Here is a 25,783-nt window from a genome sequence, read left to right as displayed (position 1 = left end):
TCTAATGAAGAAGATGGAGATTAATTTAATAATCACTCAAATAAGTATAAAATTACCACTGATGATAAAAAGGAGAGAGGCCTATGTCCTGAAAGCCTGTGATAGGAAGATTTGAACAGAAAAGGCTTCCTTGCCATAGGAACAGTATGCTGAAATTCATATGATTATTTACTCGGGTAGAGAGGGTGGTAGAGGCAGGAGAGGTGGAGGAAACAATGTGCATGGAGACTCTGTGACGGGGCAATGCAGATACCATGGAGCCTGAAAGGTGGCCAGTGGCTGAACAAAAAGAGGTAGCAGGCAGCACGTGGTCCCAAAGGAGCGGGGAGCAGTGAACAAGGGTCTTAGAGTGTGCAGGGCTCCAGAAGCCTGGTTAAACAGTCAGTCTTTATCCTGTGAGCCTGGGCAACCCCAAAGAGTTCCATTGGGGGTAGGGGGCAATTATCAGATTTGTTTGGAATGTTCTTCAGAACTCAAATCCTATTTATTCTTCAAACCAAGATGAGAAAATATCGATGGTCTCTGCCAACTTTCTTCACTTGACTTTACTGTGCTAAGTGTCAGGGGACGTTTAAAGATGAGGAGAGGTTTATACATCTGTTTGGAGAGACAGGCAGGTAGACAGGCAGTGACAGATGTCCATTTGTTGTTTCAGCATGTATTGGAGAACCATTATTTTTATATACTTTTTGTTTGAAGCGTTGAGTGCCAGGTTCTCTTCTAAGTGCTGGTACAGCATTAAACAAAACAAAGTTTCTTGTCCTCATTTAGGTTACTTTCTTGTGGATGTATTACATACTAAAGAAAATGAAGTAAAAATTTAAAAAGAAGCTAAACACATTTATCTCTGCCAGGTGAGATTTTGGGTGGACATGGTTTGCAGTATGTCTAGTAAGGAGGTAGTTTATGTTACTGAATTTCAAATGGAAATTAGAAGCATAATTTCCCGTAAGTCTCTTAAATTGTAGCAACCATGCTATATAAACCTGTAGATATATATTTGTATAATGTGTAGGGGCAAGGATACACGTGAAATATCATTTTCAGTTTTTGGTGGTAGCATAAAAGAGAAAAGGAAATACGTAGATGAACTCACTCATGTTCATGGATATGTGATTGGGGGCCACTGTAGTTACTGTAAACTCATCCACTCCACTCCTGAGTATTAGTGTATCCATGCTTTGGTGGGGGGTGGGGGGTGGCTGGCTGGTAAGGATATCTGAGCCCTTGACCTTGGCGTTATCAGCTCATTGCTCTAAGCAAGTGAGCTACCCAGCCAGCCCATGCATTTTTACAGACTGAGACCCCAGCAGTGTGGAATGGTCAGGTTCACTTGACTTGCAAAATCATTTCACAGTGATTAGACTTGACTGCCAGTAAGATTTACCCAACTCTGACCAGTTCACATTTGTGCATTCAACTTTATCTTCTGCTAGGAATAGTATTAGGCTTAAGTGAGCCTTGGTTTTTTTAAATGCCAGTAATTATCAAATGCACTTGGAGTATGGACTTTTTTAATATAAGATGTGCTTCAACCACAGATTTGTATTGGTTGCCTTTTTAATGCAAGCAGTCACATAATTTGACCTTTCTTTTTCTCAGCGTGCCCATTTCTTAATTCTGGAATTAGACATTATCCAAAGACCCAAGGGTGCCATTCATCCCGTTTTCTTGATTTCCACAGCAAGTATCTGTTTATAGGGATTTGCTCTGTTTTCTATCTCTCCTGCTTCCAGCTTTTCTTCTCAGCCTCATCTAAGGTCTTTCTTAGATGTAGCAGTCTCTGTTTCTAGAATGCTTTGAGGCACTTTCTTCTTTACATGGCATTTTTATTGGAATAGAGAGAAGCAGTTGTCTTTAAATTTTTACTCCCTGGCAGTTACTGAAAGAATACCTTCTGTTACATGTTTTATGTAATAATTGTTTCTTTCCTTTAAATTAACATTCAAAATTTTAAGTGGTCCAAAGAGGAATTTTTCTAAGGGAGTTGATGAGAATTCCAGTAAACAAATTATTGTTGTGGCATGAAACATGAGCACCTGTCATTGGTTTCTGCTGTTTGCCACTCAGTTATATGCCAGATGACATAGCTAACATTTCTCCTTTTTTGTGATGGAAATATTGTCACCAGATTCTTCTACATTTAGAGTCTGGAATATGTGCTTCTAGTCTAGCTAAGGAGAAAAGATCGTGGTCTTATGGCTTTTATTTTATTTTATTCATTTTTTGGTAGCTGTCAAGTATGGGGATCCATTCATATTCTTGACCGGGGTGTTATAACACTTCACCCTAACCAACTATAACTGGCCAGCCCATGTTCTTATGATTTTTAGCCTATCAAATGCTGAGCAGTCTTTGACTATGCTAATGGTTCAGATTGCTTTCTTATTGGAAGTGGTGTTTTGAGATATATGACAGATAATTATTTTTGAGATGCCTTAGTTTCTCTATTTTTTTGGTCTGTAGACACATTCCTTAACCCAACGGAGGGCTGTCCAGGGTAGAAGAAAACGATTTGATGTGTTATTAGCCGAGCACAAAAACAAAACCAGGGAAAAGGAATCGATTCGCCATCCTGACTCTCAGCAACCACCGCAGCCTCTCAGGGACCCACATCCCGCCCCTCCTAGAACGTCACAGGAGCAGCACCAAAACCCTCACGGAGTGATTCCTTCTGAATCAAAGCCTTTTGTAGCTAGTAAACCTAAACCTCACACCCCCAGTCTTCCAAGGTAAGCTGAGCCCGCCAACTCTTTCTCACTCCTTCAGAGAACAGATTTGCGTACACTGTAAAACCCCAGTACAGTCATGATGTCGAGAAACCCATCAGGCTCATTGTGGAGATACCTTTTAAATTGAGTTTTGCTGTAGAAAAATAACATTTGTTGAGTTCATCAGTAAGTTTTAACCAGGACTCTTCTTGGATGTAAATGGAAGCAGCAAAATAGAGGTAGAGTTATCTGCTCTACACTTCTCAATGTCAGGTGTCTCAACCCTGTTGAGCAGGGCTGAAATTGGGTTCTGCCTGCAGGTTAATGACTGCATCATTTCACATGGCTTTGTCAGCAGTTTCCCATTCATTTGTCTTGCTTCTTGCAAAATACAGCAGTGGGAATTCTTGCTGGGGACAGACATTCAGCCTGAATTTTTACAGCATCCATTTATCAACATATTTTTTCACTCATTCATTTGGGACTTTGGCTTGAGCATATATTGTGCATTTTAGCAGGGTAGTAAGCAATGGGTCAGAGTGTTTTAGCAAGAACTTAGATGATGGAATATGTGTGTCTTTGTGCTTGCATATTTAGCCAAGTTGGGTTAAAGGACTTTGTACCCAATTTCCAGAAGGACGGGAAAGAGAAAGGCATAGAGAATGAGGGCTTCGTTGTTGCCTGTTCAGCCACTGGCAATAAGGGCTCTGCTTAGGACTGTGCCAGCCCTTGGCTGCTGTTGCCTAACATTTCACCCTCACATGTCTGATCCTTGAAATGGTCACATAAAGGTGGAAGTACCTCCCTCATGGAAACCCAAGTGTGTGCTTGAGCCTATCTCAACATGAGCTCTGTAGTTTCTGAGCAGTACATTGGAGGAGCAGTCAGAGGAGGCTCCCCAGAGTGTGGTCAGGCCCTGGCCGGCTGGAGATTCCTCAGCAGGTCCTTTCTTTGGCCATCTTCTCCTTGAAGTTTTTCCATCTATAAAAAGTAAGCTTAATTCTGAGCCACTAGGTTATTATAGATGTAGGAAAAATACATTTCTGCCCTTGAGTAACCAGCTCTAGACTATACGCATAAGTGGTAATGCTACCTCATTCTTTTATCATCACTTCCTGTCCCTCCTAGATTATCTTAGAGTACTTTGCCAGTTGTCTCATTTATTTGCCTTAGAAACCCAAATCCAGTTGAAATAGAAGAGGAATCAAAGACAGAATTCTCTTAAATTCCAAATGTATTTCCCCTTCCTTGGGGAGAATAGAAGGAAGACCTGAACCACCCAAGTGGCTATAGAAAGGAGAACTAGGTATAAGTTACCTTTTATTTCCCCTTCCTTGGGGAGAATAGAAGGAAGACCTGAACCACCCAAGTGGCTATAGAAAGGAGAACTAGGTATAAGTTGTACATGGCAAACTGCTTAATTGAACATTGTGCAGTTAAGAAGAGAGATTCCTTTACTCCCAAGCCACCTGGATCAGCATCTGTTTTCTCCCAGTACAAATGGTGGAGCCCAGGCCTCCTGTAGGTGGTTTTGGATATGTTGTTGTATCTGAGTTAAGGAGGCTGATTCCCACGTGTGTGATCTGATCTGTGCTGCACTTTCTACTCACCAAGGCCTCCAGGCTGCCCTGCTCAGCAAGGTGGGAGTGCCCCCATTGACCCTCCTCCAGTCCATGAATCTCCACACCCTCCCCTGCCTGCCACTGAGCCAGCTTCTCGGTTATCCAGTGAGGAGGGCGAAGGCGAGGACAAAGAAGAGTCTGTTGAAAAACTGGACTGTCATTATTCAGGTCATCATCCTCAGCCAGCATCTGTAAGTTCCACGTCCACCCCCGCGTTGACCCTCCCCACGCAGCATGGACAGGGCACTGCAGGGGGGCACTCCAGGGACCTTGGCATGCCCGTACATGTGGGACTCAGTCAAGGTGTGAGAGCAGTTCAGAACAGGGCGCCCCAGAGGTGGCACACACTCTGTCTGGGGCCGTCTCGTGCTTTTCCCTTTCTCTTCCACGAACCTCAGGGCTAGGCATTGTCACTCTCATGCTTCGCAGCCTCTAGTACTCAGAGTCAACTTTGTCTTTCCTGATTAGCTCCTTTCCTGGAGGAGAGAGAACCCTCACCGGGCGTGCCAGCGTCAGTGTAAGCAAGCACGTGCGGCTGTGTTCTCTTTCAGTTTTGCACATTTGGGAGCCGGCAGATTGGAAGAGGCTATTACGTGTTTGACTCCAGGTGGAACCGGCTTCGCTGCGCCCTCAACTTCATGGTGGAGAAGCATCTGAATGCGCAGCTGTGGAAGTGAGTGCCTGCTGGTCTTGGGGAGAAGAGCTGACTTTTACCCAATGCTGCATCTTCTTTATTTCCTGTGGGACTGATGTTATGAAGATAGGCTTATCTAAATGAAAATGGGCCTTTGACTGACTCTGAGAAGAAGGCACCTTGTTTGTTCATTTAGCAACTACATATTGTTCTGGGGACAGAGGCTCAAGGCAGAAGGACTCTCACATGTATGGAGCTCACAGTCTTAGTTGGGGATGGGGAGAGGCAAAAACCAGTCAACAGGGGCTGGCCCTTGGCGCACTTGGGAGAGTGTGGTTCTGACAACACCAAGTCAAGGGTTAAGATCCCCTTACCGATCAAAAAAAAAAACCAGTCAACAGAAGAATGAATGAGGAGATAATAGCTTGTCATAAGGGAAATGATAGAAATAAATAATAACAATCACCAACACTGAGAGCTTACTACATGCCAGGCAACTTTTTACATATATTTAATGTTCACAGTCCTCTATGACAGGTGACCACAATAATTCCTGTTTTACAGATAACAAAACTGAGATACAAGTCAGGTATCAAGTTAGTGGTAGAGCCAGGATTTGGATATAGAGAGAGTTTGCTTCCAAATAAAGAGCTGAGGTAGGAAAATAAACAGGCTGGGAGGATTCAAGGAAAGCCTCTCTGAAGAGGTGACCCTTGAATTGAGATGGATGGATGAGAAAGAACAGCCATTGGGATGGTGGGAGTGGGTTCCAGGTAGAAGGTCTTGAGTCAGAGAAGATGACACCTTGTTTGAGAAACAGTGAGAAAGCGAGCATGGTACAAGACAAGGTCCAAGAGTCCTGCAGGGGCCAGATGACATTGAAATTGAGTGTAATGGGAAGCTATTGACAGTTTCAGATAGAGGAGGCATGTGCTCTGATTTGCAATTTAAGACATCTTGTATGGCATTATGTATGCTAATATTTCCCAAATGAGATTTTGAGTGAAAAAAGCGTTCCATAGCCTAAAAGGTTTAACTCAGCCATTCCAGAAATTAAATCATTTTCATTACTTACTGTAGGACTTCTCAGAGCCTTTAATGGGCACTGTGCTTTATAACTCTCAAAGCAGGGGATGTCATGTGTCATGTTTAACATCTCCCAAGCCACTTTGACTTGGGATCCTTTTTTTAGGGAAGCATCTTGAGGAACTAATGTTTGGTGAAATCTACCTGGGTGTACATTGGGCTTTGCTAAAGGGGGCTGTCCAGTTATCCCCAGGTAATCCCAGATCTCCATTTGGGCATCATTTACTAGTGCTTCCTTGAATGGACTTGGCCAGTATCTCTATTTGCCTCCCTGACTTGGTTTCTTAATAAAGTTGGAAGAAGTTGGTTAGAGGCCTTGGATAGTTTACAATCCAGAGAACCATCTCCATAATCATTTGTTCACTTAGGAAACTAGGTCCAGAGCAATGTTATTCTGCTTTTCTATTTCACACTTCTTCCTGGTTCTTACTGGATAAGAGGTGCTTCTTTCTACTTTATGAAGGAGCATTGTCTCTGCCTGGAGACAAAATCAGGAGAGTGGGTTGCTGTGGTTTAAGGGGGGTCTCTTTACATCAGAACACCCCAAGATACATGAAATCTCAGCTTCTTATTTCTTCAGACTACCCAGTGGGACTTGAAGAGCTCAGGCGAGCTCACTAAACTATGAGTTTATTGTACTCACAGGAGTTTCAAGGGGTCCTCAGAATGTTTCATCTCTGTTATATTGATAAGTGGCTCATGGCCAGCAGTTTGGGTGAAGATGATTTCAGTTCATAAGAACTTATGTGGACAGGTTTTCCTTTTTGTGCTGTGAACTTTTGAAAAAGCAGGACCATGAGGTTAACTCCCCTATCTACTGTCTCTTCTGTCAGAAGGCTGACTGCCTTATCACCTGCTCCCAGGAAGGAGGAAACCATTCCTTTCCATTAACATGACCTTTGGGTTTAAAGAAGTTAATACAGCAGTGACAGACATGTTGCTCAATGATGAGCTGGCACACAGGCTTGGGGCGGATGGGAACTTGGAGTGTAGTTCCAAACCCAGGTGCTTGTAGAAATAAATGCTCCCCGAAACAGGAGTGCTGTTGGCTGATTGGGGCAGCCCCTGAGATTTACTGAAGGGAGCTCAACACTTCTCACCCAGAGGAGAACTATTCTCAGGTGGCATCTTTGAGGCACTCAAGGAAACTTTCAAGGTGGTCCAAGTCTCATCCTCCTGGCTCAGCCAGAAATCTTCCCTTTCACAAAGAGCCTCTGTTTGAGTAGCACTCTTCCTGGCCCCTTTCCCTATAGTTGCTTATTGTGGTAAATTTGAGAGCAAGTGGAAGTGGGATTTGAGTATAAAATGAGTTACTTTGGTTTGTGGAGGCTCTGGACAGTGGTGAAGTTAGACCAGCACTTCCTCTGGAGCTTAGCCATGACCTAAAAGGCCATTTCCAAGCTCCTCTGATTTCTGTGAACTGCTTGCCCTCTGCTGATTTGGGACCACTATTCCACAGTCCCCTAAGAAGAGCTAGGATGGTTATCAAAGGGTTTTTTTTGTTTTTTAACTTTTTGAATTGGAAATACATTCATTTGGCTTAAAAAAGAAAAATGAGTATAAAGAGGCATACAGTGGAAAGTCTCGGTCTCCCTGTCCCCTATACTCCTATTTCCTACCCACCCCTCATAGACAGAACCATTTTTGTTTGTTTCCTGTATATCTTTACAGAGTTTCTTTGTGTAAATACAGTCAGTATGACTATGTATTCTTACTTTGCCTGTTCTTTATACAAAAGGTAATGAATTAGTTAAACAAGCTTTTCTAAGAGTAACTGGTAATAGTTACCTGGAGAGAACCACATCCCTTTCCCCTGTGGAAGCCTTTTCCTTTTCTCAGGATTTGGTTCCAGGCAGCCTGGTGTTAGGCTCTGGCCTACTGAGCCACCTGGTGGCCATGAGAAGCCATTGCACCCAACAAGCTATAGTACCTTGACTTTATTTCAGGGATTCTCAAACATGCCAGTGCCAACAAATCACCTGGGGGCATTATTGAGATACAGATTCTGATTAAATAGATTTGGGGTGGGGCCCGGGAACTCAACACTAGAGGGCTCTCAGGTAATGTCAGTGCTTGTTCTCCTCTGTGAATAGTACAGGGATAGAGCCTAGCTTCACAGTCTTGGCTCCCCAGTGCCTCTGGTGTAATTGGCATGGGCGTGGCTTAAGCTCCACAGGTAACTGTATTGTGCAATCAAAACTGAGAAGCACTAACCCCAGACTAGAGCTACACTCTTGAATGGGGTTTTAAAGCAGGTGCAAATTTTTCAGTCATTAATTCCTTTTATTAGTAACTATAGTCTTCTTAAAAAGCATCTGGAACGCACTTTGATAGCAGTGTAGGCCAACTCTCTCACTTGAAAGATGAGGAAATGGAGCTGGGGTAGTGACCGCATCAGCCAGGGCTATTCCACTAAGTCAGGAGCAAGGCCATCTTGGCATTTGCCTTCCAGGCAGGTTGTTTACTGTTTTGCCACCTTGGTTTTAATTCTACATAGGAGTATTTGAAAATGTTGGTGCTGTCACAGTTAAAAATCAGAGCTCAAATAAACGGGGGCCTCCTTGGTTTGACTATTTGAACGGCTCCCCCATTCCTCAATAAATACCTTGCCCTGACATTATTAACAGAATATATTGTTACAACACTGTGACTGAAAATTCCCTGAGATTTTGAGGCTTTATTCCCCTGTGCAGTCTTTCTGGCTGATAGTTATGACCTAGCAGTTGCTGTTAACTAGCTGCGCCCTTCCTTTTTTCTCATTCCTTCCCAAATTCTCTCAACATTTATCGAGTACTTTCTGTATTCCAGGCACTGTGCTAGGCACTAGGGCTACAGTGGTAAATAAGCTGTGGATGGCTCCACCTGCAAAGGAGTTAGTGATTAATAGTCACATTAAAACCACCCTAACTCTTACCAAGTCTACAAATGGGGCAGTGTGAGTCCATGGGGGAACTAAGCAAGTCAGGACGGTCAGGACAGATTTCCTACAGAAGTGATGATGAGCTGAAATCTAAAGCCTGAGCAGAAGTTGGGGGTAAGAATGAGGTCCAGGTAGAGGATATACAGGCTCTTCTGTCATGGCATTTACCTGGAATGGAAGGAAGATCAGTGTTTGGAACAGGAAGCTGGGCAGTAGTCGGGGTAAGACATGCACACTCACCGCTATTCTAAATGCCCCACGAAGGCATTAAAGACTTTGAAGGAGAAAAATGACAAGATAGGCTTTGTGTTTTAGAGTCATCACTCTGATGGAGTATGTTTCTCAGCATCAGAGATGAAGGGTGTGCCCATCTGCCAGTTTCCATGAATGGCTATGGTGAATGTCACTCACTGCCCTCTCCTTTCTTCAGGAAAATCCCACCAGTGCCCAGCACCACATCACTGGTCTCCACACGTGTTCCTCACCGGACAAACTCTGTGCCGACATCACAGTGCGGGGTCACCTATCTTGCAGGAGCCACTGTCTCTACATCCCCAGTTCTACTGTCATCCACATGCATCTCCCCAAATAGCAAATTGGTACCAGCTCATGGAACTACGCTAAATGCACAGCCTGCCGCTTCCGGAGCAATGGATCCTGTGTGTAGTATGCAATCCAGACAAGTGTCTTCTTCATCCTCATCCCCTTCCACACCCTCTGGCCTTTCCTCAGTTCCCTCCTCCCCTATGTCCAGGAAACCTCAGAAGTTGAAATCCAGCAAGTCTTTAAGGCCCAAGGAGTCTTCTGGTAGTAGCACCAACTGTCACAATGCCAGTAGCAGTACCAGTGGTGGCTCAGGAAAGAAACGCAAAAACAGTTCCCCACTGTTAGTTCACTCTTCCTCCTCCTCTTCTTCTCATTCCATGGAGTCTTTTAGGAAAAACTGTGTGGCCCACTCTGGCCCTCCCTACCCCTCAACCGTAACGTCTTCCCATAGCATCGGCCTCAACTGTGTGACAAATAAAGCAAACTCCGTGAGTGTCCGGCATGACCAGTCAGGGAGGGGCCCCCCTGGGGGGATCCCTGCTGAGTCCATCAAGAGGATGAGTGTGATGGTGAACAGCAGCGATTCCACTCTTTCTCTTGGCCCATTCATCCACCAGGCCAATGAACTGCCTGTCAACTCCCACGGCAGCTTCTCACACTCACACACTCCTTTAGAAAAGCTCATAGGAAAGAAAAGAAAGTGCTCACCTGTCTCAAGCAGCATCAACAGCAACAGCAGCAGACCCACAAAGGTTGCCAAATTGCCAGCCATGAACAACGTGCACATGAAACACACAGGCACTATCCCAGGGACACAAGGAGTGACTAACAATTCCCTCCTTCATCAGGTAGGAAGTGGACTGTGAACCCCATGGGAATGGCCATTTCCCCTCCCTAAGGAACTTCTGCCAGCTTGGAAATCTGTGTGGTTGGGTTGGTTGGTTTGCTGTAAACAGATATCCAGCTTCATGGTGTCTTTAACAAAAAGGAAGAGTTCATGGCCATGTGAAGGTAAAACAGGTTCCTCTCTGCCAGAATTTCTGATGTCTTTGGAAGATGCTCCTGGGCAAGGAATCCACAGTAATGCATGTTGCAGATAGGGCTGCAGAAAGCATCAGGCATGACAGTAAAATCAGAATTGCAAGGGAGTTGTTCGCCATAGCCAACCAGGTGCTCACCTGGTACTATGTGTGCATCCTACGATGCTGTTGAGGAAGGAAGCAGGCATTGTTTCCTGGATGCTGATGCTCCAGTATGTTTGCCTGAAGAAAGCTGGGCTGCTAAAACCAAACTGATCTAGAAAGGGGTCATTTAGGATTTTAAAAGAAAGACTTTTTAGTATTTTTCTCCCTCAAAGATTTCAGATATTCTGTGTTAAATTGCACCCCATATTTTCTCCTCCCTGTACTGGAGGGAGGCAGGAAAACAGGATTCAGTGTGGGCTTCGCAGAAAACTAAAATCTCATTACAAGTTAACAGTTTAAAAAGAAATCTGGGGGCCGGCCCGGTGGCGCACTGCTGTAGTGCGCCGCTTGGGAAGTGCAGCGGCGCTCCCGCGGAGGGTTTGGATCCCGCATACAGACCGGTTCCCGCTCACTGGCTGAGCGAGGCATGGGAGCAACACCGAGGGTTGCGATCCCGTTGCTGGTCCCGGTCCGGTACGGGGGCGACACTGAGGGTTGCGATCCGTTGCCGGACACGGAAAAAGACAAAAAGGGAAAAAAAAAAAGAAATCTGAATGTGGGCCCATTAGTAGAGAAGTGGCTGAGTGGGTATTGGATTCGGAATTAACTATGACTTTCTTTCTTATGCCATTTCTTTGTCTTTTCCCTACTCTTCCACCTTTACTGTTTTCTCCTGACTTTCTCTTCTGTAGCTGTTTCTTCCAGCTACTTTGCTCTAACTTCCAGCTCATGTCTCATCTTATTTCATTCATCAGGATTTCTCCTCACCTTGCTTACAAACAGGAATTTCAGCAGCATCACCCCAGAGCCCTGATTTAAAATGTGAGGCTCTTTTTTATGTTTTTTTACCCCCTTTCCTCATTTTCAGAACTTAACTCAAATGCAAGGTTAGAACTTTTTCAGAAAATAGGAAAAGTTTTTACTGTGATGTAATTTGCTTTCAATATTTGTGTGAATTGACACCCAACAGCAAAGGGGAAATATCCATGAATTTAAGTAGCTGCTTAAATTATGGGCTATCTGTATGTTCAGCTTTTTGAGCAGGGATTTCTGGACAAATGAGAATTGTGCTTTTACTTCTTGGTTTGTAGTTACTCATTATAGTTTATGATAAGCATAACAGCGCAGTGCAAACACAGCAAGAAATGATAATACCCATCCCTTAAACACTCCCTTGAGGGCAGTGTCCCAAGGAGATGTGACCTTCACATCTGGGGTGGTATTCCATGGTGCTGTGATGTCCATCTCACATTTTTGTTACTGAGCACACACTGTCTTCATTTAGATGGGTGTAGCTCTTACTACCCACTGTAACAAAAAGGACAGAAGGAGGCTGGCTCGGGGCACAGCAGAGTGTGACAGTGCCTATGGGAAACTGGGGAGTGGGGGCCCATCTGGAGCAGCGATTCCCAGACACTTGCTACCACTTTTAAAGAGAAACTGCAGATCTGGACTTGCATGTGAAATTTGGCATTTTTTTTTTTTTTTTTTTTTTTAAAGATGACCGGTAAGGGGATCTTAACCCTTGACTTGGTGTTGTGAGCACCACGCTCAGCCAGTGAGCGAACCGACCATCCGTTTATGGGATCCGAACCCAGGGCCTTGGTGTTATCAGCACCGCACTCTACCGAGTGAGCCACGGGCCGGCCCAGAAATTTGGCATTTTTAAAAGAGATTTTATATATGTATATATATATATATATATATATATACACATACACATATAGTTTTTTAATCTGGTGTTGGCCAAGCTTGGCTCATGACCTGCCAGTTTGCCACCTCTAATTTTTACCAACTGGGGGACTATGTCCGACTAGGAAGACCCAAATAAAAGAGATTTTATATATATATATATATATATATATATATATATACACATACACATATAGTTTTTTAATCTGGTGTTGGCCAAGCTTGGCTCATGACCTGCCAGTTTGCCACCTCTAATTTTTACCAACTGGGGGACTATGTCCGACTAGGAAGACCCAAACAGTCTAGCTTTGGGTTCTTTCCCTGAAAATCAGTTTGGACTTAAGTTTGTGTTTGAGAAAGATTTCCTCTGTGTAGTGGAATACTGTTTATTATGCTACACAAATCATAGGGACCCATGACTAGAGATCAGAGGATCAGTGAACCCCAAGAAGTGTGGCACATTTTTTGTCTGTGTTCATTTATCTGCAGGAGCGATCCTATAGCTTTCATCAAAATCTCAAAAGTACCCATGACTCGAAAGTGCTTTAAAGAATGCTGCTCTTAGAAATGTAGGGACCTCAACTAACCATGCCCTGTGGAGCTGACTTTACAACAGAGATAACTGAACTGGCTAACGTCTTCTAAGTAAAGGAATGAAGGGGGACATGCTGGGAAGCCTAGGAGATGGGGTTGGGCAGGCACCCCCTAAGAGTCTATTTAGGTCTTCTGCCACCAAGGACTTAAAAATAGCCCACTGTGAAGGCCAGAGTTCCCTCTCTTGGCACAGGCACTGCCTTGGGTGTGAGCTGTCTCACCTGTGGGAGCTAGCCCATTTGATCTTATTCTTAATTAACAACCTGGAATACTTTCAAGGACACAAATCAGTAAATAAAACCGAAAGGCAAAAACATGAGAGCCCTTTCTCTAAGCTAGAAACCCAGGCCTGCTCTCTTCTGGTGGGTCTTCTAATAGTAAATCTTTAGAATGATTGTACCTAAGGGCAGTGGAAGCTTTTGAAAGCTAGGGCCAAATTCTATAGCTGACTGCTCCTGGCATGTGGCCTGGAATATCTTCTTGTAGAATCAGGGAGTACAATGTACAACTGCTTACTTACCTTTTCATTGTTTCCCCACTCTCTCTTTTTTTGAAAGCCAAAGGCACGTCCCTGACAGCTGAAAATAGCACGGGGAGGAATAATCTGGACACTTTTGAGGACAAGTTACACCTCCACTCAGCGCTCTGGACTCCATGATGCCTTTGAGTCTGTTTTCCCAACCTCCCGTGGGCCTCAAGGGTAGAAACCTGCCGCCTGGCTGTTGTTTTAACAAGGATTTCCCTGAAGCTATGTCTGTAGCAGTGAGTACTCATAAAGGACACTGGATCAAGTTCAGCCACCGAATTGCTTTTATCAGTGTTAAAGTGGTCTGGACTGCTTGCTACCAATCTGTGAGAAGTTTTTGTTTTTGTTTTGTTTTTTGAACTTGCAGTATATCATGGAGCCACTCTTTGAGTAGATTGGCTGGGCAAAAGAATGTTTTGGCAAGAGCATTACTGTAGACTTGTCTCCCTCCTCCCTCTCCCTGCCTTTTTTTTTTTTTTTTTTTTTTTTTTAAACACTGTCTTCTGTAGGTCATTCTCCAGCAGTTAGGCACCTTAACTGGAGAGTGGGGACCTTCCAGAGGAGAAAGCACTACACCCTGAGCAACCCTCTGGAGAGGGAATTTGGCTTTAGATTTTTATAGCAATGTTCCAAGAATGGAATATGGATGTTAGTGCAAGGCCCTGTGACAGAATAGTCCAGCCTTTTGCAGATAATTTGGGATCAGAAGCTGTCAGAAGTTTCTGACTTACAAACTGGTTTGAAGCCACTGATGCCCAGAGAGCAAGTATAAACCATTTTAGAGGATTACTTTTCATGGTACAAAAGCAATTCTGTGTGATTAAAAAAAGAAAGAAAATGCAAATTAGTTTTGATAAAGGAAAGCCAAATTGGGAAGGAGGGAGTGGGTGGGAAAGGTAAAAATCACTATAAGGAGAAAAAACTTTTTACAAGATTTCCAAAGAAATGGAATTTTCTTATCCTTTAAGCTTTCGTGTTAAACAGTATGTCAGATTGGGTTGGTTGTCCTACCTAGTCTCTTTTTTAAAAATTGCCTTTTTAAAGTGAAATTATTAGGATGTACTTAAATGTTTCCAAGGCACTCTTTGCATTACCCCCATTTTCCTCTTTGGATACTGTCCTGGGACTAAGTGTAAATTTCTGCCTTGAGCACTCTGGGTATTGTGTGTGTGTGTGTGCCCACGCTCCCTTATGCCACTACAGATCTTTATTTGGATGCAGTTGGGGTAGGGAGCAGACCCTGAGGGAGGGGAGTTGGAGAATGTGTACACTTACCCACATGCAGGTTTTATTTGATGTGCATATGGTATTTCCCTGACTACATACTCCTTTCTTGGGATTAATGCCAGCCATCTTCCTGAGAGAGTTCTGGAGCCCTCTAGAATATTTTTTCAGGTACTCCACCCCCCAAAAAAGAACTTAATATGTTAAAACAGCATTGCTTGAGAAGATGTCATTGAATTTTGGGGATGAGTTGGGGCCTTTTAACGGGTGATTCTACCACAACAACTCCTGAAACGGGAACCAGGCACTTTTGCTTATTAGAACACACAAAGTTGCCGAACACAGGGTAAAATTTCCAAGGCTCTGAGCATTGCCCTGGCCAGTGCCTAGACAGAGCCACTCAGTGCATACTTTTTTTTCCTATAATTCTTGGATTACATACTTCAGTTTCAGGGAATTTCAAGTCAACAACAGGTAGAATGAATAAATACTTGGTTACCAGCCTAATAATGTGAATTGCTACAGAACTATTCTTATTATGTAAGAAAACAAAAACTTTATGCAGATACTTTAGCTATAAATTGATGTAAAATATTGATTCTTTTTTTAAAGGAAGGGGAGAACAGTATCTTGTTCACTTATTATGCAATCAACCAGTAAATGCTTTTAAAATGATACTATAGGAGAGCTTAGTAAGGAGAGAGCATGGATGGACCAGTTTGGGATAGTGAAGAGAAATCAGTCTGATTGTTCCATCCCAGTGAGTGGAGAGAAAGGAGCTAAAGAGGGAATCAGAACGTACCTAGTTGATTCCTTGGCGACAAGTGCAATGGGGTATATAGATAGAATTTATTTTCAGAGCCAAGGGGACTTGATGGTTATAAATAAAGTTGCTTTTATCAGTGGAATTTATAGACAGATCATGTTGTTCCAAAAGATGTGAATAGGATCCACAATAGCAAGTTGATTCAGAATAATGTAGATATTTAGATTAGCGAGTATTGATCATTTGATTTCTTAGACTGAAGTTTTCGTTGAATTTCATTATGTCTCCCGGTAGTACACAGAGCATCGGGATTAGGATATTAGCCATTTTGGATTCTGCCTGCCACAAACAGACCTATTCTAAACAGTGCTATTAAATTTTAGACTGTTGTTCAAATGTTTTATTTTCTCCTACAACTACTTTTTATTATGAGGAACAATTAAGACCATTTAAAACAAGGGAATACAAGTATTTTTTTGAATTAAATTAACTTGGAAAAACCAAATTTGCAGTGGTTGGGTTGTTTCTAGACAGACTTTGGTATCAATTTAAAACCAAGATAATTTTTATATTCTTTCCAATAGAATTTCATGACAACTCCTGCAGTTTTCTTAGCCTACAAAAAAATAAAAAGTGCTGCAATGATGAACAAAGAATTATACAAAACCTACTTTTGTATCTTTATTTTGGAATTTCTCATTCTATTATAAATATGGAAGTATCCCTATTTCAGAAGACATATTTTGTTAAAAATGAATTGTACATATTTAAATATGTATTTTTGCACAGGTCTTTTTTTCCGATATCCTGTTTTGGTACAATTGAGATCATCTAGTATTTATTTATTAATTAATAAAAGTAAATACCTTTTTATAATTTGAAGTGGTTCACTGCCAAGCCAATAGTTCTAGAATTTGCCTCCTTTACAGTTTAAGGGATGCCTCTGTTCTGTGAAAGTCTTTGTCCCTTTTAATGTCTCGGGAGTGGATTCATACAGATGAAGTGGGCATTGCTTCTCCCTAGTTGCCTGATTTCCCGATAGACTAAGTGACACACTGCTTTTCTTTTGTTAGTGTTTTATGTGTGAATGTGTGTGTAAGTGTGCGTGCGTGTGCCTGTGTGTTTGTGTGTATACTCTCTGAGCACATGTGTGTTAGTATGTGATGTGGTTTAAAACTAATGGAAAAAACTGAAAGTGCCTGAACCTAGTTTTAAGCTTAGACAGAATCTCTTTAAAAGACTTGAATGTTCAGTTGAACTTTTAGAGTTTGCTTTTTCCACCTAAATATTGTTTCTGAAGTTTTAGGGGAGGAGTAGAAAACCACCAATGCTGGTAATTCTATAAGGTATTTTAAAATTCAGACCTTTTGGTTCACAGTAATTCAGCTGGTGATGGATTGCCTGGGGCACCAAGGGTTACTGATCTTTTTGTCAGCCAGCAACTTACACAATGTGTTCGTTTTGTTATTCACTCATGAAATACAGCGTTTAAAATAGAATACTTAAAATATTTTGTATTCCAAAAATAAAATACAAAGAAGTACCTCTGAGAACATGGAAAAAAATGTATAATTTGAAAAATGTAACTTATAAAGGCAGCTGTCTTCCTGCAAGAGTTCTGTTGCCAAGGAATTTCTTAATGTCTCATTTTGTCCTGGGGGTGAGGGGGTTGGGCTTTGAAAATTGATTGTTAAAAGTTTCATTGTTTAGCAGAAAATAATCATTTTTACATTTTGTGCAAAACATTTTACATTTTCAGATCATTTAAATGAGCACTACATACTGTTGGTGTGAATGTAGGGCCTTGAGAGCATTTTGCTATGTTTTTTTGAGCTTCGTTATAAAAGCAATCTCCTGTGTTAAAATGTGTGAATAGTTTGATAATTTGTACACATAATCAAGAGCATCTCAGCTGGACTTTGTGTTGGCTGCTGTATAGAACATGAACAAATGTCAAGGGATAGAAAATTACTTTGGATATTTAAAAGAGAAGAAATATATAGTCTATTTGTTTTGTAACAAGTTTCTGTAAATAAAATAATTTATACTATTTATAAGAAAAAGTTGTGCTTTGCTTTATGACAAATTAGTTTGTGGAACAAACATGTTACTAAACGGGCAATAAAATTAGGACTTCTCAATAAATAAGGTTGGCTGCATGAAATATCTTACATGTTTCTGCCTCATTGTGATACTAAACCCAAATTCAGTCTTGCCTGACTTCTCTTTATTTTTGGCATCAGACACCTTCTGAAACACCTTCACTTTTGCCTCTCTCCTGTACTAGCTAAATTCTTCTGTGGCATTAGGATGATTCCATTCTTGGACACAGAGCTTTGCCTTGGGTAAACTAGTAACTGTGTAAACAGTGAACACTACTGTTTTCTGGCCCTCTAGGTTTGTGAAGTAAACAATGGGGAGCTGATAGATTTAGAAGCACATTTTGTTTGTACTTGTTAATATGTAAATTTGATGACATGTAATCAATTTTTAGAGAGCTAAATTTTTTATCCAGAGATGGTATATAATCTCTTCCTTGCTTTTACATACCTCCCTTACTGGCAGTACAAGTGCATTTTAGTATTATTTAGAGCATAACATGGAATCTTCTCTCTCTGGAAATCTGGCTAGTTTTACCATTTGCAAATAAATCATTCTAGTAAATTCAAAATTATGTTTGTTGCTTAAGAGAAGTTGCTTTCTGTATTGGAAAAAACATTCATTACCTTACATGGAAGAGTTAGCCTGGCTTCAACCCCCATGCCCCATGGACAGTTCCCTCCTTAGATCAACCACCTACTCAAATCCAGTCATAGGAAGCTCCCTACCACTGTGGGTGTCCTCCAACGTCCCAGGAAAAGGGGGGTTCTCTTAACCTTTTTACTTCCATTCCCTTTTAGATCACCTGACCCTGGACAGCAAGAGACTATCCCAGTTCAAAGAAGGGGGGTTGGCAGTTTGGATCTTGGCATATGGGATTTCACCTGGCAGAAAGACAAGGGTAAGGTCCTTCTGGACAGAGGAAGAAAATGGGGTGAGCACAGGAGTGAGGAAATGAGGAATAAAGTATAATTCTACGTGAAGTTTGCTGGACAGAAAGGGTTAATAGGGTTGGAGAAGTTGGTGTTAGATTGTCAAGGACCTTGAATGTCATGGGGCCTTTATCCTCAGGCGGATATGGGATCTGGCTCAGATTAACCTAAATGTAACTATCAGACCCCAGATATATATATATATATATATTTTTTTTTTTTTCCCCCTTTTTGTCTTTTTTCGTGACCGGTAACAGGATCGCAACCCTCAGTGTCGTGCCCGCACCGCGCTCAACCAGTGAGCGGACCGGTCTCTATATGGGATCCGAACCCTCGGCGGGAGCGCCACCGTGCTCCCAAGCGCCGCACTCTACCGAGTGTGCCACGGGGCCGGCCCAGAGCCCAGAGATATTTCATGGTCTAGTCTCACCACCACCGTACAGCTGCTAAAAGTAAAAGCCTAAAAGCCATTCAGATCTTTACTGGAGACGGGAAAGCCAAAGGAGCACTTACATCTCCTTCCCTATCTCCTGCATTTTCGCTTTTTTTGACCTCAAATGTCTGTCTTTAAACCTCCCCCAATCCTAATCAAAAAACTTTCCCCTAAATCAAGCCTAAGGTCCTGTCTCCCTCCTCTTTCTCTTCTCATAAGAAAGTCTTGCTCCTGTTTCTCATGGCAGTTAGTTAAACTAGTCTTTCACCTTGTATGGCTGTAGTTTTTGGCACTTGTTATTCTCATTTTCCACAACCAGAGCCCACGGACCAAAGCTGGCCTACCAGAATCTCTCTTAGCAGGCAGGGGAGGGTGAGACTGTCATCCAGAGAAAAAGATTTCAGGGGGAAGGGGAGAATCAAATACTTGTAATTGAATATTTAAAAAAAAAAAAATCTCCATCACATAGGGCTCTCCAATAACTATAGAAGATAGAATGGACAGGTGAGAAGTTTGTGAGAGTTACAAAGCTGTTGTAATAATCCAGGTAAAAGCTTTGAAGTTTCTTAACTAAGGCTGTGACCATGGAGATAGATGAGTGATTCCAGAAAGCTTTTAAAGGTAGAACCAACAGGCCTTGAGGTCTAATTATGCTGAACATTAAGAGGAAGAGTGAGTCTAAGATGACTTACAGATTTCTAGCTTGGCCAGACCTGTTGATGAACTCTAAGTGGAATGTGTGAGGTAACGGAAAAAAAGACATACCAATGGATTTGAGTTGCTGGTGTGGGGAAATTCAGGTTTAGTACCTAGTCGGTGATTGAGTCTAGATGGAGCTTGAGGAGGGGGTTTGAGCTGTAAATTAAAAATGGAGAGTTGTCTTTCATTAGGTCATGGAAGTGGGTGAGTTTAACTGGGAAAAGTATGTAGCTAATAGATTTGGCTTACTATTATGTTAAAGTAATACTTATCTAGTTAAATGTTTAATATTCTAATTCAATATAGCCAATAACAAAGAGGGGTTAACATACCAGGCTTGATCCAGGGCGCAGAGCTATCAGGATGACATAGCTTTTTCAGGACTAGTCCAGGCAGTGGAGGAATAGGATAAAATAGAGTGGAAATCCAGTGTTCATTTTCAAAAGCGGAGCTGTTCAGAGGTGCTTGTGATTCCTGGGTGAGGCCATGGCAGTGGATGGAAACTGTGCAGTTGAGGCTGAAGTACTGTGAAGCTAGGGTATTACTGTATAGGTGGTCCACTTTAAAGTGGTTAGGGTTAAGAGGAAGACTGAGACACCTGCTCAGGTCAGGAATGAACTGGATGGAGCAGGGGGAGTAAAGTGGAGGTCTGTGATTGAGGACAGTGAGCACAGTGAGTTGGTGGTGTTAGTGGGTGGTAAGCAGCTTCAAAGAGAAGACATTTTGAATGAGGGTGGAAAACACAATGGTGAGGAAAGAAAGAGCAAGGAACTAGGGAACAGCAGACTTCATCTTGGCCCCAAGCTTGTGAGGTGTGTATGAATGCAAAGCCTCTAACCCAGAGTGTTTCAAGAAAAGCAAAAATCTCAAAAACCAAGTGTGGAGTTTATCAGCATTGATATTCCACTAATTACATACATACTTTGGAAAAGCAGGTAACCTCTGAAAGGGTTGGTAAAGTCTTGACTAAATGGTCACTTCCCTAAGGAAATCTCAGGATGGAAAGGTGTTTTAAAATGGCTGGTTTGAAGACTAACCATTCACTGACAAATTGTCCCTTTTATTTCTTAAACTCAATCTGTACCAGCAAAATTATGCCATTATAAGCGATTTTGGAATGACAAAAAGGTTAGATATCCCCCTTGACTCTGCTTCAAGGCTATATTATGGCCTGGACCAGACTGCTACAAATTGACATCTTTTGTATGTCTTTAGAAACAAGAAAAATGCAGATCTGCAGTCTGTGGCTTTGAAACCAAAATAGGTGAGTATTAAAGCTTTCATGTTTTCTAGTTAGGGATTTAACTTATTCCCCCATAGCCATTATGGAGGTATGAGGTGTGTTAGCTACAAATTCGTGTAGCATTGGGGGGGGCAAGGATTATCTCAACCTCACCCACCCACCCCCGCTGCTTTGTTCCCTGTAATCGTGGGGGGGGGGGCAATTAACATGTCAAGTATCAGCTGTTCATCCTCTTAAAAAAAAAAAGGTTAACAGCACCAAGGATTCATTCACAATATGAAACTATACAAGTGATTTACTAATGATCGGTAATCCTCTACTGAGCAATTAATATTAATGCACCGTCAGGTTACTAAGGACCAAAGTATTCAGTCATAAAATCTTGTGCTGGAGAATACATGCTTAGTGATCAAACTGTAGAAATCCTTGTAGCCATTTGGACAGGGTAAAAGTTAAGTGCAAACACTTAACAAAAAATGGCTTTTAGGCTGTATTTCTATTCCTAAAACACTGCTAGTTAATAAGCTAAGAATTGATCAAAATCTGTTTTTTTTTTTTTGACCGGTAAGGGGATCGCAATCCTCGGCACGGTGTGGTCCGCACCACGCTCAGCCAGTGAGCACACCGGCCATCCCTATATAGGATCCGAACCCACGGCCTCGGCACTACCAGCGCCACACTCTCCCGAGTGAGCCATGGGGCCAGCCCAAAATCTGTTATTTCTAATACAGGAAATAGATTAACATAATTTGACATCGCTTTTAAATATCATATATGAATAAATATTATATATGAATACATATATAATCATTTTATTGAGGTAAGAGACACTGGCATTATTGCTTTAAAAAATAATCACAAAAGATAGTTCATCTCAGCACATTTCCATTTTATACTAAGATAGTGTATTATGAGAGAGACCTGGGTTGATTTAAAAAAAAAAAAAAAGTGTAGGCCTTGACAGAAATGTCATAGTTGTGCTCTGTGATCACTTCAGCACAAGTAGTTATGTTGGTGAGAGTTGAGGGCAAGTATTATTTCAAGAAACTGACATTTTCATCCTACTTTCTTCCCTCTAGCAAAAACCACAATGAGTCAGTTTGCTAAAAACAATTCCAGAATTCTACCAATTTTTAAATGGACACAAGGAACACGGTAAGTTCTCAATATGATGGATTTAGCAGAGATTGCACTAATTGATTTTCAGTATCAGGGATTTTGTTAAGGGTATTTATAGTCACAATTTCTTCAAGAAATTATTATTATTAAATAAGGTTTAATAGATGAACATATTTTTAGAAATCCATAGGTGGCTATTCTCAAATGCTTTAGGTATATCCAGCATTTTGAAAGACTCCCATGCACCACACAGTGCCTACAAGAAACTTTCAAAGCACAGCTCTGGCCACATGATCAATGGCCCCTCCCCCAGTACAATACTGATGATAGCCACTGTCTTGACTTTTAAGAGAATGCTTCTAGTATTTTTCCATTAAGTACCTTGTTTGGGATAGGGCTTTTCATAGTTTACTGAAGTGTTTTTGCCTATCATGAAAAAATGGTGAATTGTATCAAATCATTTTCAATCAAATGAGATCATGTGCTTTTGCTTTCTCCTGTTAATGGATCATTCCCATCAGCAAATAAGCATGCTCTCAAAAAACAAAATCTCTTCTTTCTCTCCTCTTTTACAGTAAATTGTGCTTTCCCTGTTCTTTTTAACTCACCTCTACCAAAACTGCTCATCAAGGTTAACAGTCATCTTTTAACTTAAGCCAAAAAGCCTGGGACCTCCCTTGACTGATTTCTCTCACCCACCCTCATGCCCCGAATTCTAATCTTTTAACAAATCTGGCTACGTCTACAATCCAAATCACCATCATCTGGTGTCTCTCCAGTGACTCTTTTTTCTTCCCCTAGACATGTGCATAGTCTCTCCCTCCTTTTTATTTAAATGACCAGAAAGGCCTTCTATGACACCCCATGGAAGAGAGCCCTTCACACCCTATTTTACCTTGCCCTTTATCTGGTTTTATATTTCTTTCTTTATAGCACTTAGCCCCATCAACTGAGTTTATATACGGTAGACAAACAAGAATCATCTGATTTCCTCACTATGGTCCTCTGTTTGGAAAAAAGATTCATTTTGCTAGTATTTATATAGGTTTTTAAAATCTATGTTTAGTAAGATTGGCCTTGGTAGATTCTGGAATCCAGGTTATGCAATTTTCTAAAAAGAGGTAATTTCCTGTCTTATATGGTTACTTGTTTTAGAGGGAAAGCTTATTACACATTTATCTTCTGTCTTTTGTACACTAAGTGGGACTCTGTGTAATTATGGGCTCCTATATAGCATGTACTCTTTCTAAAATCAGGAGGCCTACAGGTAAGAGATAATGGGCTTGTGTCATTATCCCTGTTTTACTGATGAGGCAGTCAAGATATGAATCCAGAAATTCAAGTCTCTGACTACAACCGTTATACCAATAAACCAGAGATGTATAAATGACAAAATATTTTTCATTAATGAATAATTCAAGTGATATTATTTTAACACTACTGTACCCCATCCTTCAAGGCATATATGTTTAAGAAAAAAGTAAACTGAAAGAAACAATGTAGTATTTATTTTATACAGCTGAATTGGACACATAGTGAAATAAGCTATAAAAATTCCAAATAATTCTCTCTAAAGGGAATCTTTTGTTACATGGTTTTACATATTAATTACTCTGGAAAGTTTTTGAACTCTGTTTAGTAGCAGATCTCCTTTCTTGATAGTTTCTTGGTACTGCCAGTTCTTGCTATCAGGTCTATAAATAAATTCAAGAAAAAAATGAATTATTTACCAGTCACATTACTGCATGGCAATAACTGACCTACTTTTAAAATGCACTTAAAATTTAAAAATAAATAAAAGAAAGCACTTAAGAATGCTTCTTATTCGGAGAAATATAACGTGATACACAAAATGCAAGTACCTGTTGGTTTCTACTATTTCATTCACTTTATCTATTTTGCAGTGTAGTCTCCCAGCAGCAATAAATCTGGAGAGTTCCCTAATTTAGAGGAAAATTTTTAAAAACACACCATTAGCCTTATAGAGAATTCTTAGAAAATATAAGCTGCACTGAAATAAATTAATCAATTGTCTTTCAAGGTAATGTTTAATTTCCATTCAAGCCCGAGCAACTGCATATGCAATAGCTGAGACAGTCCCTGGTGTATTGCAAGATTTAGGTCATCTACCAGAATAAACATGACCCTAGAAGTTCATATTCAAATGGACGTAGGTGTCAAACAATGAAACCATTCATATCAAGTCTTTAGAGCTACAGAAGTGCTCAGAGAAAAACTTTAAGTAGTTAGGAGAAATAAGATATATTAGGGGAAAAACTGATACATTGTTTCCAACAAAGGACCTAAAACAAAATTATGGAACACACCCATTTGGTATGTAAACATATCAACAGCAGTAGTGTTTACTTAAACATTAGGGTCCCCTTCTCTCTAAAACAAAAATATCTTACTAAGGAAGTGAGAAGGAAGAAATGATGTATGATTATTGCTCAGCCCATTTTAAAAAGGGGATTTCACCTAATCTGTAAGTTTTTTAGGAGGAAAAAAAGGAATCCATGAAAATCCACACTTGAAATTCCCAGGTATCATAGGAATTTAAAACAAGGCCTTTCCAGGTAACAACTAGTGCGAAATGGTACAACCTTTGTCTCTAAAGCTGTTCTTAAGAGCATAAAGGAAACAACAAAACAATTAGACACCACCTGAAATGCACCAGCTGCCTTGAATTTGCTTGTCATCAAGATGGTTTCAAGAATACTGCAGTGCATCTAAATGGCACTTCTTGCTTCAGTGCATCTCTTCCTTTCATCAGAGCCTCACACTGCCCCCAGCTAGTGAAGGCTTTATGACCTCCACATCAGTTAAAAAACTGAAGGGACAGAACCTAACCAAAGCCACACAAATATTTAGTGACAAAGCCAGGCCAAACACTGTTTCTCATGCACTCACACCACAAGCCACTCCTTCCACTGACTCATGAAAAACACGTTCGTAATGTCCAGTCCCCATCCTAATAAACAACCCGCTTGGGCAGTGGTTACCAGACACGAATCAAAAGCTAGGGATATCAGCTTTCTATTTTGGTGAGGATCATTTAAAAAAACAAAACAAATTACTATCGCTGCCCTTTTTCAAAGAAAGAAAATCAGGGAATTTCTGGTGATGGCTCAGTAGGGGTTTGGGTTACCCTTAAGATCTGTGCATTTCATTGAACAAACCTATAAACAAATATTAAAATACCTACTAAAGTGTTTAGGGTTTGTGTTAATGTCTGAAACTTACTTTGAAGTTGTTAAAAAAAAAAAATAAGATAGATATGTGATAAGCAAATATAACAAAATGTTAAAATTCACTGTACAATTCTTTAATTTTCTGCATGTGTGAAATTTTTCATAATAAAATGCTGGAAAAAACAAAACCACTAAAAAGAGAATAATCTTATTTAAATGAACTACAGCTTCATTTAAAGTTGCTGTGTAACCATCACTTTTTTCCTTGTGGACTACTGAAAACTACATCATCAACATTTAAAAGACCTATGTTTGGGAACCACTGATCTAGATACCACATGGATGGGCCGGCTACAGTACGCCGCTTGGGAGCGCGGCGGCGCTCCCGCCGAGGGTTCGGATCCCACATACAGACCGGCCGCTCACTGGCTGAGCGAGATGGGGGCGCAACGGTGAGGGTTGCGGTCCCGTTGCCGGTCCGGTACGGACACGACACTGAGGGTTACGATCCGTTGCCGGTCACGAAAAAAGACAAAAAGGAAAAAAAACAAACAAACAAAA

The 25,783-nt window shown here is 41.3% G+C and overlaps 2 protein-coding genes across 2 annotated transcripts in view; one reads left to right on the top strand and one right to left on the bottom strand.

Moving 5' to 3' along the window:
* Positions 1–17,671, top strand: part of ATXN7 (ataxin 7) — a gene marked incomplete at its 5' end in the record, with an annotated part of 91,463 nt that extends 73,792 nt beyond the window's left edge. The window contains 5 exons of the mRNA XM_008564028.1: positions 2,467–2,732; positions 4,326–4,524; positions 4,885–5,006; positions 9,404–10,367; positions 13,547–17,671. Coding sequence (XP_008562250.1) covers positions 2,467–2,732; positions 4,326–4,524; positions 4,885–5,006; positions 9,404–10,367; positions 13,547–13,564 — 1,569 coding nt within the window. The remainder of the gene's footprint in view (positions 1–2,466; positions 2,733–4,325; positions 4,525–4,884; positions 5,007–9,403; positions 10,368–13,546) is intronic.
* Positions 17,672–23,512: 5,841 nt separating this feature from the next.
* The window catches only part of PSMD6 (proteasome (prosome, macropain) 26S subunit, non-ATPase, 6), a 14,876-nt gene continuing 12,605 nt past the window's right edge, over positions 23,513–25,783 (bottom strand). The window contains exons 7-8 of the mRNA XM_008563988.1: positions 23,894–23,971; positions 23,513–23,725 (exon numbers count right to left, since the gene is read on the bottom strand). Coding sequence (XP_008562210.1) covers positions 23,629–23,725; positions 23,894–23,971 — 175 coding nt within the window. The 3' untranslated portion in view covers positions 23,513–23,628. The remainder of the gene's footprint in view (positions 23,726–23,893; positions 23,972–25,783) is intronic.

This window comes from Galeopterus variegatus, unplaced genomic scaffold, assembly GCF_000696425.1.
Source record: "Galeopterus variegatus unplaced genomic scaffold, G_variegatus-3.0.2 Scaffold179, whole genome shotgun sequence".
NCBI classification, from domain to species: Eukaryota; Metazoa; Chordata; class Mammalia; order Dermoptera; family Cynocephalidae; genus Galeopterus; species Galeopterus variegatus.
This window is presented reverse-complemented; position numbering and strand designations above follow the sequence as displayed.